Source organism: Molossus molossus, unplaced genomic scaffold, assembly GCF_014108415.1.
Source record: "Molossus molossus isolate mMolMol1 unplaced genomic scaffold, mMolMol1.p scaffold_m16_p_1, whole genome shotgun sequence".
NCBI lineage: Eukaryota > Metazoa > Chordata > Mammalia > Chiroptera > Molossidae > Molossus > Molossus molossus.
In genome coordinates, this window is record NW_023425344.1 from 29,672,318 (window position 1) to 29,685,478 (window position 13,161).

General features: G+C 50.2%; 1 protein-coding gene across 6 annotated transcripts in view; it reads right to left on the bottom strand.

Moving 5' to 3' along the window:
• APBB2 (amyloid beta precursor protein binding family B member 2) overlaps nt 1–13,161 on the bottom strand; it is a 281,249-nt gene that overhangs the window by 10,409 nt on the left and 257,679 nt on the right. For all 6 annotated transcript variants that reach the window (XM_036279992.1, XM_036279983.1, XM_036280019.1 and 3 more), the window contains 2 exons: nt 3,475–3,589; nt 198–285 (listed from right to left, as the gene is read on the bottom strand). In XM_036279992.1, coding sequence (XP_036135885.1) covers nt 198–285; nt 3,475–3,589 — 203 coding nt within the window. The remainder of the gene's footprint in view (nt 1–197; nt 286–3,474; nt 3,590–13,161) is intronic.

The following is a 13,161-nucleotide window of genomic DNA, read 5'->3' on the forward strand; positions in this document are numbered from 1 at the left end:
CAACTCATCTCGGCCCTTCATCACACTATTGCGATGAGCAGCTCTGGGCGCGGAGGGCAGGCGCGCATGCTCGGCGGGTGCCGGTGGACTTGCGTGTGGTTTTAAGAGACGAGAAGCCCAGGGACTATCTGAGACCCTCTGGTTCTTGACGAGGGTGGAGAGCACCATCGTGAAGAGAGCAGGGACCACCAACCTACCCTGTAAGGGAACGTCAAGATTCACATTGGTTCTTTCCTGTGAGGAACTGCAGGCCAGGGCTTTGGCATTCTTCCGTTCAGCCATAATCTGAAGAAGAGAAAACAGTTGGTGTGTGGTTGCAGACCCGTCGGCAGCAATCTGAGCCAGGGAAGTGCCTGAGTGGACTGCAGCGAAGCTAAACCAGCGTTAGCCTGCTGCCTGACTTCCCCTCCCGGAGCACTGAGCTGCATATTCTGAGAACTGCGCTCAGTTTTTCTGGGAATAAGAGGTGAATGACTATCCCTCACAGTAACAGTCTCCTAATTGGTTGAAATTTATTCTTCCACTCACCAGACTCCCATCTTTACTAAAACAACCCAAACAAATATCCCTGGTCATGTGTGGACCTGCTGGCCCACTGCGGTCAGTGGAATAGAGCAATGGACATTCCCCACTGCTTCTGGGTGATGACTTTCAGGTACTGTTTTCAGGGCTCTGTGGACAAAGCACATTAGTCCCCCCTCACCCACATGGAATCCATGCCAAGAACCCCAGTACATGCCTGAAACCATGGGCAGTACCGAACCCTAGAAATACTATGTTTTTTCCTATACATGCATGCTTATGATAAAGCTTAATTTATAAATTAGGCACAGTAAGAGATTACCAATAATACCTAATAATAAAATAGAACTATAACAATATACTGTAATGAAAGTTATGTGAATGGCTTTGGGGCCATTATTAAATAAAATAAGGGTTACTTGAACGTAAGGACTGTGATTCGGAGATACCAACCTGACAACAGGATGGCTACTGAGTGACTAATGGGCGGCAGCGCGTCCAGCACGGATGCACTGGACGAGGGCTGAGCCATGCTCCAGTGGGACAGAGCAGGATGGCACGAGAGTTCAGTACGCTACTCAGAATGATGTGCAAATTAAAACTTAGGAATTATTTCTGGAATTTTCCATTTAATATTTCCAGATCGAGGTTGACAGTGGGTAACTGAAACTGTGGAAAGTAAAATCGTGGATAAGGGGAGAAACTACTGTACATGAGTTTAAATCCCACTTTGGCCACTTACTAGCTGTGTGACCTTGAGCAAGTCACCTGACCTCTTGTATCTCATTTACTTCACTGTACATGAGGATACTATTTATGTCCCTAATAAGTACGTTATGTCAGTTCTGAGGATTAAATGTAAGCACTCAGAAACATTAGATGCTATCACTGCTGTTATTCCCAAACAGTCTAAATCTTAAATCTGTCTACTGTCTTCCAAATCGTCTCTTCTCCATTAGGAGAGTCATCACCTAGCCTCCTGTTTACAGTGCTGTGGGTTTAGGGAATGAAGGAAGCTCCCCATTCCATGGTCCCCAAAGCAATTCACATCTTCATTCCCAACCCAAGCTTTCCACTCCAGGTGGAACAAAAGACACTGCCTCCCCAGGGCCCCACTGTGCGCATCTCCAAATCCGTGTCGGGACGGCGGGCAAGAGGCTGCTGACAATAGTGAAATGGAATTATTTACTGAGCACCTGCTCTGTGCCAGGCCGTGCTGAGGGCTTTACACTAGAAGACAAGCTCTAGAACGAAAATTTTTTTTGTTTTTTGTTTTCCCTCCCCTGTTTTGGTCTCTGCTGTCTCCTTAGAACAGTGCCTGGAGCATAAATGGTGCTCAATTATATTTGCTGCATGAACGAATGAAAAAATGACACCTGGAGAGTGTACTGCAGAGGGCGCAGCCATGCCTCAGTCCTGTCAATGCAAGCAGGTGACTATGGGCTGGGACAAAGACGGTGACCTCTATACTAGCACCCATCCTGCATGTCCCCGCCATGTGGGTCAGGGCGGCAGGCTGGGGGGCTATTTCTTTTGGGGCTGGGGACAGCTCCTGGCCCAACCCTTCCTGCAGGAACTGTGGCTGGTGCCCGCTTCACTCCTGCTGCTCAGATACCAGCCTGGGCCATGGTGGTGGCCGTGGCCATGGCCTGGGCTTTGCTAGTTCAGGAGAAATTGTGAGCATGAGGCTGGGTCATGATTCCAGCACAAAACCAGAAAGGTGATGTTCGGCAGACGGCAGAGGTGCTGGCAAAGTCCTGTGTTTGGATTCAATAAATAAGTTTGGGGAGTGGAAAGACCTGGCTGAGAGAAGTTGGTGACAGTGTCCTGAGGGTTTGGCCAACTACTATTTTAATACAAGCCAGGGGGTGATGTGGTGGCTAAGGGCATCAACCACCCAGTACTGTGTCCTTGGACGTTAAAGGACAGGGTGGCCCACGGTCTGCTCTCCGCCAGCTCACTTGGAGAACGTTCATTCTGGGGAACCAACCAGGGTATGTTCAGAGGAGGATGGTTAGGAGCTTGTAATCACGTGATCTGAAAGTGGCTAAAGAGGGAGGGAGAGGGATTCTGGAGAGGGAGGAAGTCAGGAGCAGAAAGACTCAACGATACTCGTCTAGCACTTCTAACCATGCCAGGCACAGTGCACAAGTTCAGATGTCGTCAAATAACCAAGGGTTGCACAGCAAAGAAACAAACTGGGGGAATCTGTCTTTGCTGCTGTAGATGACAGGTCTCAAGTAGATGCATAGGTTCTAGAGAGGAAGTTCAGGTCAACACGAGGAAGAGCTGTATAACAGAGCCACTCAATAACGGAACGGTCTCCTGCCAAGTAAAAGAGCCGTCAATGGAAGTCAAGTCAGTGGAAGTGCTGGGCAGGATTGGAGGCTTGTATTAGGATGCTGGGCTGGCTGCAGGGAGGGAGGGCGGTTAGACTGGCGATGCTCGATGTCCTCATTCTGAGGCTCTGTGACTCTGGTTAAGGAAGTGGGACCTTACAGTGAGACAGTGACCACAGCCCTGCCTCATAGCTGGTCCGTTTCTATAAGCTGCTAGGTGTCCTCAGAAAGTCAGCGTGTGTTCATGGGAACCCCCAGTGGCCTGCATTTCCACAGACACCCCAGGTGGCTTCTCACCAGCCTCCCTCCTGTTCACTCTCAGATCAGGTGGCCTGTCCTTGGGAAATCTGCCCTGACTCCTTCGCCCGTCTCCAGCTGGGCTCGATGCACACATCTCTGCCGCTGTTCTGTCCCCCTGTTGTACCCCAGACTGGGCGGGAGGAGGCTCCACCTATTTTGTAGATGGAGAGCCTTTCAGAGCAAGGCCCAACGAGCAGCGGGCTGAACAAAGGCCTGCCTGCTTCTGGGGAGCTCACTTTGCAGGTCAGAGAGCCCGCTCTCCCACCCCTTCCTGCTCAGCAGTGAGGGACCCCTGTGCCGCGACCCACCTTACCTTGGAACAGATTTCGTGGAGACTTGTGGCGATGGCTTTGGCTGGTGTGTCACATCGAAATACATGACATTTCAAAATTCTTGTATCTTTGTCTCTTGCTACATAAGCAAAATCTCTGTGCAAACAAAATTGATCAGTACATTACAAAAAGGAACCTCCGCCAACACGCTGTGGAGGGACGGTAACTGAGCCAGGAGCCGTGTGGCAGTGGTGAGCAGCACGCAGCGGTTAAAACAACGCAACAGCTACCTACAGCGGGGGGACAGTGCCGTGGACAGTAGGCATTCTTTTCTGGGTCGAATAACTACAGGCACGTGTGTGCTACATGCCGTTGAGAGGCTCTGACTCCTGGTGACCCTGTGACTGAGTGACGTCCAGTGTCCTGTCCTCACAGCCCTGCTCGGCTCCTGCAGCCTCAGGCTTACGGCGTCTATAACGGAGTCAATCCATCTATTTTCTTCCTCTCTTCCTGCTACCTTCTATTTTTCCAGCATTATTGGTCTTTTCCAAAGAAAAGACGTGCCCAAAGAAGGACAGCTTCTGGTTTGTCATTTTTCCCTCCAGCGATGTTTCAGGTTTACCTTGGAGATGTTGCAGGTTCGGTGCTAGACCACTGTAATGAAGTGAGTCACGTGACATTTCTGGCTTTTCAATGTATATAAAAGTTACGTTTAGCCCAGCTGGTGTGACTCAGCATGGACTGAGAGGTCCCGATTCAATTCCTGGTCAGGGCACATGCCAGGGTTGCAGGCTCAATCCCCAGTAGGGGGTGTGCAGGAGGCAGCCGATCGATGTCTCTCTCTCTCACATCAATGTTCCTCTCTCTCTCTCCCTAAAAAAAATCAATAAAAACATATTTTAAAAAGTTATGTTTAGCCCTGGCCAGTTTGGCTCAGCGGTTAGAGCGTCGGCCTGCGGTCCTGAGAGACCCGGGTTCGGTTCCGGCTGGGGGCGCGTGCCTCGGTTGCAGTTTGTCCCCGGCCCTGGTCGATCGTGTGGGTGGCAGCCACTCGATGTGTCCCTTTCACGTCGATGTTTCTCTCTCTCTCTGTTCCTCTCTCCCCCTCCCACTCTACCTGAACAAAAAGTGGAAAAATGTCCTCGGGTGAGGATAAAAAAAAAAAAAAAAAAAAAAAAAAGTTATGTTTAACTATACTGTAGTCTATGAAGTATGCAACAGTATTATGTCTACAAAAATAATGTGCATGTCCTCATTAAAAATGCTTTATTGCTGGAAAACACTAACCTTCATCTGGGCCTGTTGGAAAATGGCACCAGCAGACTCCCTTGACACAGGGTTGCCACAAACCCTCCATTTGCAAAACATGTAACATCTGCAGGGTGTAATAAAACGAGGCTGCCTGCACCGCGTCCCCCAAACCTGGTCTGTGGTAGTCTTGGACTCTATGACAACCCTTAATGAAAACTGAATTTTACAGAAACCCCCTATCTAGAGAAACAAATATTCTGATTATAAAACAGAAAACAGACTTAAGAACAGAAATTGCAGGAGTGACCCACACAGCGAGGTGGCAGAAGCAGAACAGGCTCTGACGTGTACACATGTGCACGGAGGAGGGGTGGACCACAGCGGCTGAGGAAGGGACGGGCAGCCCCGGCGGCTGGAACAGACACCAGATTGCATCCTGCTGGGGCACTGCGTTCTGTCAAGCACTTCTCACTCGGCAGGGCCCGGGGCGCACAGGGTTCGCTCAGACCCCAGGGTGAGCACCAGCTAGGGCTGCCTTCAGTGCCTATTTTACTCATGCAAAGGAGAATTCCTGTGACGTTACCTGGCTTCAATGCAACCATGCCATGTAACTCAGTTTCTCACTGTTATTACGGGAGGACAGTAGTTTAAAGATCAAAGTGTTTATGAAAAATACATGCCCAGAGGTACCCGCCTGGTAACGGATCACAATGATTTCTTTGCTTTTGTTGCTTAGCCGGGATAATGTCTGCAGATATAACCACGGGTGAATTTATTTTAAATTATTTCTCTTAAGGTAAGAACTGGTGGTCTTCTCAGATACCCTTGGCTTCCCTGGGAAGACAGAGCGATGGATGCCCTGGAGGCGGAGGAGGAAAGCCTGCCCACGCCTTGCCTTGCCCAGCAGGCCTTAGTGGGGCTCCCGAGCCTGGCTCCAGGGCAGGGGCATCTCTGCCTGGCTGCCCGCAGGCAGTCTAACATATGCTGTCCACACCTGACTTCCCAGCCTCCTCCTCCTCACATTCTATGTCCGCCGGTGTCCTCCACCAGGGACCAGGAGGCCTTCCTGACTCCTCCTCACCCCAGTCCCTAGGTTCAGCCTGTTTCATCTTCTGAAATGTCCTGAACCCACCTTTTCCTTGCCAGCCCTACTGCCACGCCGGCACCCGCCTGTTCTTGCGTCCCTGCCTTTGCTCACGCTGTCTCCATCCCTTGTCCAGGTTTAGGACTCGGCAGGGGCTGCGTGGCACCCTTCCTGGCACTGCTACGGACCCTCGCACAAGGCACTCGTACCCTAAGTGTCTGTTTATGAGTTTGTCTTCCCACAACTCCTTGCAGCTCCCTGAAGATATGTGTCTTATTCATCCGCAACACCCCGTCCAGGCCTGGCCATACCAGGTCCTGAGCACAGGCCTGCAGCGCACACCCCAGCTTCCTTGGTCAGAGGTCTTGTAAAGGTGGGTCTAAGCAAGGAGCTGGGCCCAGACGGTGAGGGGTGAGCACAGTCTTCTTCCAGGCCTGGTCCAGAGGCCCTTCCATCCTCGTCTCTACCACCATCAAGGTGACATATTACTTGAAAACGACATGAAGAGGAGGCACCACTTTGGAGCCCGTGCCCAAGGGAAGCCCTGTGTTCGGTCCCCCTCCCTCTGGCTACTCTTCTTCCCCGGAGGGATCCTACCACCCACACACAATGTCTCCCCACACACAACTCCTTTCCTTCAGAATTCCACATTCAGCCCCCACTGTTCTGAGGCCAGATCTCTTCAAAGCTCCATGGTCACACCACAGAAAGTCTAAAAATCTTTGTCTGGACTTCAGGACTTCCAAAACTTGTCCCACCAACTCTGCCAGCATCTTTCCTCCAGCTGAGGAGTCTCCCATCTGCTCAGGGCAGTGGGCCTCCACATCCACTCACCGCAGCCCCTCACCTGCCCACTGGCCTCCCTGCTCTGTCGGGAGCACACCACTCCTACGGTGTGCTCCAGCCCAGAAGCCTGCTGGCCCTCTGCTCTTTGCTTGTGTCTAAATGCTTATTACAATATGTAAATTCTGTACTACAATGGGTCTCATTACAAAAGGACAGGAGCTGTAATTACCATACAGGTCTCAACTTCCGAGACAGTAAAGAATAACCAGAGGGCAATTAATTGGGATTCAGGACAATCAAATTCCAGTCCTGTTACTGATTCGACTGAGGTATAGAAGCCTGGGCATGGAGTCCAATCTCATCTCTAAGTAAGGAGGAATATGCCAAAAAACCACAATTTCCACGGCCCTTCCTGGCTCCAACAGGCTATGATACAAGCGTCCAGACCCACCGTGTGCTCCCTGGCTGCTGGCGGCCCTACAGGTGTAGTGACTCCAAGGCCACCTGCGCTCAGGGAGGAGGAAACAGGTCCCGATCAATAAGCTCCCACCAAATTCAGCTCTGTGCCCTCTGTTCTTTCTCATGCAATCCCTTAGGAGTAATTTTAAAACATTATTACTAATCTCGATTTTCTTCTGGCTCAGAAAAGGTGCTTAACGCCTTAGGCAACCATCTGGAACCCACATCTTCCCAAAAGGAAAGCTCAGCAGGCTTTGTTTGGGGGACTCTATCCTTTCCTGTTCCCCCCTAGGTACCAGACTAATGACCAGAGACACCGGAATCTGTCAGTCCGTGAGAGGGGCTGAGGCTCGTAACTAACCCTCAGGGGTTTCATCTGCTTCCCAGGGAAAAACAAGTTTTCCCTCCTCCTCCCGGTGGAGGTCGAGGGTGGCACGTCTCCTCCACTTTATTCCCTGGCGCACACCCCGAGTCATCCTAAAGCAGCCCAAAGCTCCAAACACGGGCATTTGCAGGAGGGGTGAGGCCTCTCTTCCAGACCTGGAGCGGAGACAAGCCGACTGGCTTCCTCTACGTGCAACGACACATGCGGCCAACCTACTCTCACTGTTGTTCAGAACGAAATCAAACATCTCTTAACTGTTTTTAAAATATATATATATTTTTATTGATTTTTTTAGAGAGGAAGGATGAGAGAGATAGAAACATTGATGTGAGAAACATTGATCGGCTGCCTCCTGCACGCTCCCCACTGGGGATCGAGCCTGCAACCCAGGCATGTGCATTGACCTAGGACCTCTCGGTCCATGGGACAATGCTCAGTCCACTGAGCCACACTGGCCGGGCTTTTAACTGGCTGTTGTAAAAGCCTGGCTTTTAGCACCTCACTTCTCAACAGGGTGCTGCGGTAGACAGAATAATGACCCTCCGCAGACAGCCATGTCCTAATGTCGAGGTCTGTGTATGTTCCCTCACATGGCAAGAGAGACTGCGGATGTGTTTACAGGAGGGTCCTGAGAGCGGCCGTTACTCTGAATTACCTGGGTGAGCCCAACACAATCACTAGGAGGAGGCGGCACTTTCCTGGAGTGACAGCCAGGAGCAGGGGCCACGGGCCGAGACAGTCAGCAGCCTGTGAAAGTGGGAACGGCAAGGCAGCCTCCAGAAGAAACACAACCCCGCCAGCACCACTGTGGCCTGTGAGACCCGTTTCAGACTTCTGAGCTCCAGAATGGTATAAGAGAATAAATCTGTGTTGCTTTAAGCCTCTAAGTTTGTGATAGTTTGTTACAGCAGCAACAGGAAACTCATACAGCTGCCAGTTGGCTTTATATTCTAATGAAATATGCAATAGTATTAAAGACTTACGGTTTTATTTGTTTTTTTTTTGTTTTTTTTTTATCCTCACCCGAGGATATTTTTTCCATTTTTTTTGTACAGATAGAGTGGGAGGGAGAGAGAGGAAGAAACATCGACGTGAAGGGACACATCGAGTGGCTGCCACCCGCACGACCAACCAGGGCCGGGGACAAACTGCAACCGAGGTACGTGCCCTTAGCGGGAACCGAACCCGGGTCTCTCCGGACCGCAGGCCGACGCTCTAACCGCTGAGCCAAACTGGCCAGGGCAAGACTTACGGTTTTAAAAATATTGAATTCACTTCCACAAATACCTTCCTAGCCATAGTTCTGTGCCAGGCAGAGGTGCAAACACAGACAAGAGTCCAGCCTCGGAAGCCCACTGTCTTATGACAGACATTGCATGAGATTTGAGCTGCATCTTTAAGCATAATAAGGACCTCAGCAGGTAAGGAGGACAGTGGATGGTTCCAAGAACCTTCGAATACGCATGTGTGAAGGCACAGAGGTAAGAGTGTACGGGAGAGCTCCCAGTGGTCCTTGTGCATTCCCGTGGTGTGGTGGCCACAGGTGGTTGCTGGAGGTAGTGCAGTCGTCCAGAATCAGTTTGCAGAACACCCTGTGCCCTGCCAGGGGTCTGGCCATTACTCTGAACCATCCAAGCCTTGCAATAAGGCACGGGACCCCATCCATCATGTTCTAAAAAGTCCCTTCTGGTGGAACAGAGGGGTCGAGACAGGAGACACCGGGGCCACCGTGATGGTCCAGGTGAGAGGAGGGTAAGGCAGCGTCATGAGAACAGGGCAGAGGAGACTGATGGGAAATAGGTACTGCAAAGACAGCTGGCAGGATTGATGGTGTGGAAGAGGGAGAGAAGCAAGAATAACTCCGGGGTCCCTCCTAGGACAACTCAGCACCCTCATTACTGGGGTGGGGATGGAAGAGGGATTTGGTGAAGGAGGCTGATGAGCTCTGGGTTGGACAATAAATGTGAGGTCCTTGAGAAACACCAGGTGGCCAGGCCCACCAAGCAGGTGGACACTCAGTCCCTGAGCCCAGGCCTGTGGTCTGGGCTGGAGACATGATCTGGGAGGCAGCTGGAGTCTGGGGAGCAGAGTGTGTAGAGGACGAGGAAAGGCAGAACGAGGCCTGGACCACGAGGAAGGACGGTATTTAAAGGCCTAGTAGAGGCCGAGCATCCAATGAAAGGGTGAAGAAAGTGTGTGGGGGAGGGGAGGCTGGTTCCAAAGACATCAAAGAAAGGGCGTTTTAGAAGTTTCCAGACCTCCAGAGCCACAGAGGCGGATCAGCAGGAGAGGGGCCTTTCTGTCTCAGCAGCAGGGAGGCCTGTGGTGGTCTCGGCCTCCTGGGACCTTTCCTTGGAGAATGGAGTTAGGGCCCAGCTTCAGAAGACCAAGGAATACAGGAGTTGAAAGAATAGCATACACACACCTTTTCCCTTAACATTCTCATTCTGAAACTTTTCAAACATTCACAAAAGTAGAAAGGATAATCAATGAACTCCCAGTCCCACCACCCAGCTCCAACAACGATCAGTACATTGCCCAATGCAGCTTTTCAGAGAGATGCTTTTTCCTCTTCAGTGGTGCAATCCTACAAGACCTCTGACTCTCGGCTCACATGTAAGAGCAAGTTAACATCTTCTAGACACTTTCCTGCATTCCGAGGGGGACACAAAATTGCTCTGTGATAAACAAATCTCTCAAGCTAGAGTGTTCCTCACAGGCTGTGCAAACCTAAACCGTCCCCATCGGCCCAGTGCTATTCACGTGAATCTGGGGGGAAGAAGCATCAGGCGCCACCAGGGGTCCCAGGGCCTGGCACTGCACGTGGGTGTGGGGCAGCAGGGGCACGTTAGGAGCCTTTACCTGTGGAACCCTCAATGGCGTGCCCCGTTCCCCCAGAGCTGCGGTGGCAGCTGGGCTGAGATAGTCTCATCTCAGAACTGAGCTGGGCTCTACGCCACCCCCAAACGACCAGACCCCTGGCGGTCGTGCACCTCCAGGCCTCAGGGACCATCTTTTCCAATGAACTCTTGCAGATGTCTGTCTGAGCATTCTGTCTGACACTCAGCAGCAAGAACAACTTTTGTCCCTTCCTCTAGCTCACTCCATTTGGACCAGGAATTAGTCCCCTGCTCCCCACACAGAAAGTTTTTGCCCCTCTGATTTCTTAGTCATGGGAACCACTGCATTAAAAAACCAACCAAATACATAAATAAAAAAAACACAACAGGAAGTGAAAGATTTAGAGCTGTAGTTTCTTGAGTTTCTTCTGTAAACTCTACCAGAAGTGAGTACCAGGCATCAACTACCTTTCACCCTTTGTTCACTGAGCCCTTGTGGTTCCACTCTTTTTGTTCCTCTCCTTTTGCTGTTCACCCCGGTAATTATTTCCCCAGAGGACCAGCCTCCAGTTCTGCTAGGGAAAAATGTCAGTGCTAAGACATCTTACATGACAGCCTCAAATTTCTTAATGGCAAAGAAAAAGAACAAAAGGTCGCTTTTATTGTTCTCAGTTGAACAGCATTTTAATCACCCTGTATAGGCTTAATCCATCTTTATGGAATGAACAATTCTTTAATCAAATGGCTTTATTAAAAAATGGCCAAGACAGAGCAACTCACGCTTTCCCTAAATCTCTGCCCCGCAACTTTCTTACATAAATAGAATTTGTTAATGTGTTTATCCTCTTCAAAAGGATTTCAAGAGGCATCTACAGGCTTCTCACTGGTTACCTAGGCTAACATTCGAAGCCCCATCTACAGCAGCCCCGACAGGTGGTACCTAGATCACCTGGGTCATTTCAGTAATGCGGCATCTCACTTAATCAATCAGCCTGTTTCTTGCTGCTGGAATGTTCCTGATGGACCAGAATATGTATTTTTCCAAATGAGCTGAAACCTGCCTCCCTGCAAACTTTGCTTGTGGGATGGAGCTCTGCTTTCCGGGGCAGCCCAGAGTGAGCTGACCTTGTAACGCAACAGCCCAGACGTGTCTCACAGTAACTCTTCCTTCTTTTCCCTTCGACTCCCTTCCATTTGGTCTGTCACCAAACCTCCTCAGTTAGTGTCCCTGACCACATTTCCACAATTTGATACTTTCTTTCACAGAATCCGAATTTGCTTAGGTCAAATACACATTATGTTTGAAGCCAAGGATTTGTGAAGGCTGACATGTGACAGGCATTTGATTAATGGTAGTTATTATAAATGTGGTAAAAAAAAAAAGTCAAAGAAAAAGCCTACTCTGAAATATGGTCTCCTTGCCCATGAGGGATGTTTTAATGACCATTTGCATTCACGTGAATTATATTAAGACTCCCTGACGTGCAGGTGAAGGCCCCTTGCTCCCGGCTTATCTTTCTGTAGAAGCTGTAGACCAGAGCTGTCACTACTGCAGAGAGCAGGCCCCACCTGCGAATAAGGAGGAAACAGCAGCGGAGAGATGTGATCTAAGCGTCCCATCCTGAGCCCTCCCTGATACAGGGCTTTCTCTCCTCTGTTCCACCTGCCCAGGGCCTGGAGGGAGGAGTCGTTTCCAGTTTGCCTGCTCTTCTTTGCCTAACTGCCCTTATATTCTGATTGTACTCTGAAAATCTTGTTTTGGGGGTGGGAGGAGGGAAGAGGGAGAAAAGGAGAAATGTCATCTTCCTAGATGGCCAATCTGTAAGGTCACACACACACACACGCACACGCACGCGCACGCGCACGGCTTTATTTCATTTTACCCAGAGGTACATGCGCCATGTGTGAGCATCACTAACAGCACAAAGCTCAGGCTCTAGCTTGGTAAACTCAACTTTCTTTTCCCTTCCTTGCAAGTTTAAGAACATGCTAAGTTCATAAATTCTAAAAGGTGCACCCCAGGAGCTTATCACCTGGGTAAATGCATTCTCCACAGGGAACCCCTCACCAGGCACCTCCAGGAGAGCACACAGGCTGTGTAAATACCAGATTTGAAATTCTACCACCTGCAGTGACACAGTGGTGTGGGCAGACCAGAATCCATAGCTCTCTCCAGAACAGCCGTGCTGTTAATATTCAGAGCAACGGCTTCCCAGTGAAAAGACCAGAGGGTGCAGCTGAAAATATCCTCACCACTGGCTCACACAGGACTAGTTACTTTAGATGAGGGAGCTCACATCCAAGCGTACAGCCCTTGTCCTCCAGAACCTTCTACTACCCCCAGAGGTCAAGTTCGCAAATCCTCTTTCTCAGACCCTCTGGCAGGCGGATCCTGGCAGGGTTCCCCACCCAGTCTATGCCATTCCCCGTTCCCTGCTCATCAGTGAGCACCTCATCCTCAGGGAGGGAAAGGGCCACCAGCTGTGGCCAGCTCAGCCCCTGCCGGGTGGGGGTTCACCTGAGATCAACTCACACGAAGACGCCATTGCCTGTGTCTCTCTCCCTTGCCAAGCAGTAACGGTGATCATTCTTCCTCGAAGAAAAATGTCAAAACTTCCTCCTTCCATCAAAAATGGAGAGAGGTGAAGGGATTAAGAAGTACAAAGTGGCAGTTACAGAACAGTCACAGGGATGTAAAGTACAGCTTAGGGAATATACTCAATAATACTGTAATAACTGTGTGGTGCCAGGCGGGTACTGGAAACACCAGGGGGAACACTTTGTGGAGTATGTTCCTGTCTAACTACTATGCTGTACACCTGAAACTAACACATAATAAGTCTGAATGTAAACTATAATTGAAAAATAATAAAATATGAAAAAAATGGGGCTTTTATGAAGTGACGGAGCTGTGGAATAAGGC